This window comes from Chelonoidis abingdonii, chromosome 1 (assembly GCF_003597395.2).
Source record: "Chelonoidis abingdonii isolate Lonesome George chromosome 1, CheloAbing_2.0, whole genome shotgun sequence".
NCBI lineage: Eukaryota > Metazoa > Chordata > Testudines > Testudinidae > Chelonoidis > Chelonoidis abingdonii.
Window position 1 is genome coordinate 373,823,359 of NC_133769.1, and position 3,950 is coordinate 373,827,308.

General features: G+C 60.4%; 1 protein-coding gene and 1 long non-coding RNA gene across 3 annotated transcripts in view; one reads left to right on the forward strand and one right to left on the reverse strand.

Annotated features, from left to right (window-relative positions):
- Positions 1-125: 125 nt before the first annotated feature.
- LOC116818155 (uncharacterized) lies at positions 126-2,044 on the forward strand. 2 transcript variants are annotated; one of them, XR_012655076.1, is made up of 4 exons: positions 126-207; positions 248-332; positions 366-502; positions 596-2,044. It is a non-coding gene; the product is annotated as an uncharacterized LOC116818155 (long non-coding RNA). The 2 variants fall into 2 exon arrangements; XR_012655075.1 differs by lacking the exon at positions 596-2,044 and having other exon boundaries at positions 366-525.
- A 397-nt stretch (positions 2,045-2,441) lies between these two features.
- TPP1 (tripeptidyl peptidase 1) overlaps positions 2,442-3,950 on the reverse strand; it is a 16,704-nt gene continuing 15,195 nt past the window's right edge. Inside the window, exons 10-12 of the mRNA XM_032768917.2 lie at positions 3,705-3,863; positions 3,461-3,598; positions 2,442-3,142 (exon numbers count right to left, since the gene is read on the reverse strand). Coding sequence (XP_032624808.2) covers positions 3,002-3,142; positions 3,461-3,598; positions 3,705-3,863 — 438 coding nt within the window. The 3' untranslated portion in view covers positions 2,442-3,001. The remainder of the gene's footprint in view (positions 3,143-3,460; positions 3,599-3,704; positions 3,864-3,950) is intronic.

Consider the following 3,950-nt stretch of genomic DNA (forward strand, 5'->3'; position numbering starts at 1 on the left):
GCTGCTGTTGGGGGGGGGGCAGTTCCAGCTGGCACAGGTGGGGTGCTCTGTCTGTGCGGGGGCGGTTCCAGGTGGGGGGGGGTGCTCAGGTCAGGGGGGACAGGGTGCTGTGTCCAGGGGGGCTGCTCAGCTCGGGGGAGGGCCTGCGTGGTGTGTTCAGGGAGCAGGCAGGATGCTCTGTCTGGAGGGAGTGGGGGGCTGTTCCAGGTGGGGAACCCAGCTGCTGTTGGGGGGGGGGCAGTTCCAGCTGGCAGAGGGGCAGGCTGCTCTGGTTAGGGGGGCTATTCCAGGTGCATGTGTGGGGGTGTTCTGTTCTGGGGGAGCTGTTTCAGGTGGGGTGCTCTGTCTGTGCGGGGGCGTTCCAGGTGGGGGTGGGGTGCTCAGGTCAGGGGGGACAGGGTGCTGTGTCCAGGGGGGCTGCTCAGCTCGGGGGAGGGCCTGCCTGCTGTGTTCAGGGAGCAGGCAGGATGCTCTGTCTGGAGGGAGTAGGGGGCAGTTCCAGGTTATGGAAGGGGGGGGCAGGATGCTCTGTTGGCAAGGGGGGGCTGTTCCAGGTGGGGGACCCAGCTGCTGTTTGGGGGAGGTGCAGTTCCAGCTGGCAGAGGGGGGCAGGATGCTCTGTTCTGGGGGGGCTGTTCCAGGTGGAGGAAGTGGGCAGTGTGCTGTGTTGGGGGAGCTGTTCCCAATGATAGAGGGTGAAGGGGAGTGTCCTGTTCCTGGGGGACCTCTCTGTCCTGGGCAGGGGAGGGTGAAAGAGGAGGCACCCTGTTTCCAGTGGGGAAAAGAGTTCTGCATTGTTCTAGATGGGCAAGGTTGAAGGTGGCACCCCTGGTTCCCGAGGGGAGTTTCAGGGAGGGGGGTGTCATGGATCCCCAGGACTGGCACTACACCCCAGCTTTAGAGCCGTCCTGGGATGAGCCCCTGTGATGTGCCAGACCCCCTGAGGTCTCCCTCTCCCTTCAGGCCAGGCCTCACGCCCTCCTGGCCTGTGCCCTGGCCTCCAGAACCTCTGCATCCCAGGCTGAGCTCTGCTCAGTAGATCCAAGCAGAGAGTCTTGGGGGAGCCTAAGACACGAAGGTCCAAGCAGCGATGCTCACAGCATTGCTGACACAATGGGGTTTGTTAGACACCTGGCACAAGGCCCTGGGAGTTCTTAGGGTAGCCCAGAGATCTGAAGGGAAAAGCACAGACCATGCTGGCCAGCCCAGAGCCCAGCCAGGCTGCGGTGAACCCCTTTCTCCAGGCCCTGAGTCTCTCCTTGGTCAGGTCACAGGTGAGAGCCCCACCTTCCATCTCCCCTCACACCTTCCCCAGGCCGTGCTCCTTAAGCTGGGTTCTTTTCAGCTTCCTTGCAGAGAGGTGGGGGGAGTCATCCTGTGGGGGCTCTGGGAGCCAGGTGTCACTGTCCAGGTGACTGGATTAACAATGCAACATCCAGAGGAAACTGAGGCATGCCCAGAGATCCTAGAAATATTACCCCAAATTCCCACTTCTTCAAAGGGAGGGTACCCAGCCCCATGCAGGTGGAAGTGAAAGGGGGCACCCTGGTCCCTGCGCATGCCCTGTTCCAGAAGAGTGAGGGGGAGGGGCCCTTGTTCCAGGCAGGGGTTGGTGAACCAGGTGCAGTGTGAGAGGACCCATACTGCTCCCAGGGGGCCTCTGGGTACCAGCAATCCCTATCTCGCTCTGGGGCTCCCTGCAGCAAATCCAGTCAAGCCAGGCTGCCGGGGGAGGCTTTTATTGCACAGTACTCGGTATGTGCAGCAGCCCCACCCAGCCTTTTTCACACAAGGGAACAAATTGTTATCTACCTGGGTGACCGAATCAGATCCCTTAGGTTAGCAGACAGAGGCCCAGGTTAACATCGTGTTCACGAGGCCCACACGTGGCCAGGTGTCCTGTGCTGTGCTGCTGTCAAAGCCAGCTTGGCGATCTGGCTCTTTCCCTTTGGGGGTCTGCTCTGCGCTAGAACATTAACTCAGTTTAACTACATGGGGCGTGAAAAACCCACCAAACTGAGTGGCATTGTTAAGCTGCTCTAAATCCCCATCACCCTAGATACACTTGCTCTTGGGGAGGTGGATTACCTGCAACACCAGGAGAACCACTGTGTAGACAAGCATATCTCTCCAAGGGCCAGCCACTGACACCTTCCTGCTTTGTTCTCCAGCTGGAGGCTGTGCCAGGGATGGGGAAACCTGCTAGGCTGAACCTCCTGGCCCTTCCGCTCCCCTTGTGTGTCTGACTCCTCGAGCGATAGGGTTTGTTTCAGCCAGTCCTTTAATTACCCATTCATAACACCCAACAGTCACCCAAGGGCCTCAGCTCTCCAGCTCTGCTTTACACTGTCCATAACTGGGCGCAGCACAGAGGGAAATGAAGGGACACCTAGGAATCCCAGAACTCAGACCAAAATTCCCAAAGTCCATGAAGCAGCAAATAGCAGCAGCCAGGTTTTATTCACCCAACCCCCCAGCCAGCCCATCCCTCCACCCTGCTGCATCACCAGATACACTCTAGAGCCAAGACCTTTATTGCCAGTGGGAGCCAGGGTGAGCCTTGCTCCCACTTCTTCACCTGAGGAAAGTTCATGTGACAGCATCTCCCCTCCCTGTGTGGGACTCCCGCAAAGCAGCTCCCACTGTGTCACCCTCCTGGGGGCCTGGGACCAGGCAGAGGAATACACCACTCAGCTGCCACACACTGGACTGCAGAGTAGCAGTGCCTGAGATAACTGGAGGCAGGCACTAGCAGGCCTGAGCGTGAAGTAAGGGGAAGCCTGAGCCGTTTCTTTCCAGGAGGCCCTGAATCCCTGCCTGCTCAGTAAGGTAAAGGGGCCTTTAGGCCCTGCCCAGCAGGAGCAGCAGTGACCTGCCCCTTGGTCCTACAGCTCGGAGGAAGGTGCCCCATGTCAGGTCAGAAGTGATAGTAGGGAGGGGGCGAGAACAGGGATGCTGCATACTCCTCTCTGGCCCCAGCCCTTTCCTCCTGCTGCTGGCATCATGGGTTGAGCAGAGCTTTCAGGAGTTGTGGGAAGTTGGGGGTGCCCCAGCCTGAGACAGGGTCCCAGGAGGGGCCAGCACAGAACCCCTGCCCTTCCACTGCTGCATCCAGACATGACAGGTGGCAGCCCTGGGTGACCTGGAGAGTCAGAGAGCTCAGTAAGTCCATGCTGCAGCTGCTAGCTGCCCTGACCCCATGCAGGCAAGCACAGAGTCAGGTGCAGGGGGAGGGGGATCGCTGCCCTGCAGAGCGGGAGTTCCAGCTACAGGACACCCCAAGGCTGGAGCTGGAGAAGCCCCAGGCAGGCTGCCCCCTCCTCTGGATCCAGGGCAAACCAGGTGGGATCCTCTATCCCTCCACCCTTAGACAGGGCTCGTCTCTCCAGTCCCCAGGCCTGGATGCTCCCCTTGCACGGAGCCCACAGCTGCTGACACTTCACCCCTCAGCCCCACTCACGTCGTAGAAGGCAGCAGTAGGCCCCTTCTCCTGCAGTTTGTAGAGCACCGGGTTCAGGAAGCCCAGAGGCGGCAGACCTTTCTGCAAACGGCGGTCGTTGATCAGGGCCATAATGCCCCCCACCACGGGGGTGGAAGCCTGGCGGAGGGGGTGGGAGGAGGGAAAGAAAGGTGCTTCAGGGCCCTGGGAATGTCGGGGGGGAGGGGGTTCAGAGCTCACGGCCGAGCCTAGGGCTGCTCCTTACCGATGTCCCAGATACCCAGGGCAGGGGGATGCGGTTGGTCACCACCCAGTAGTTGTCAGACAGGGCAGCCAGGTCGGGGTAGGCACGGCCACTGCTGTTGTAGTAGGAGTGGGGTGGCAGCTTTGGAGCTGACTGCAAGAAATTCCTGACAGCCACAGCCTGGAAGACACAGATGGGAGGGAAACCTCACAGCTGGGCCCTGCCCCTCCACCCCACCAGCCACCATCTTGCCCCTTCGCCCCACCC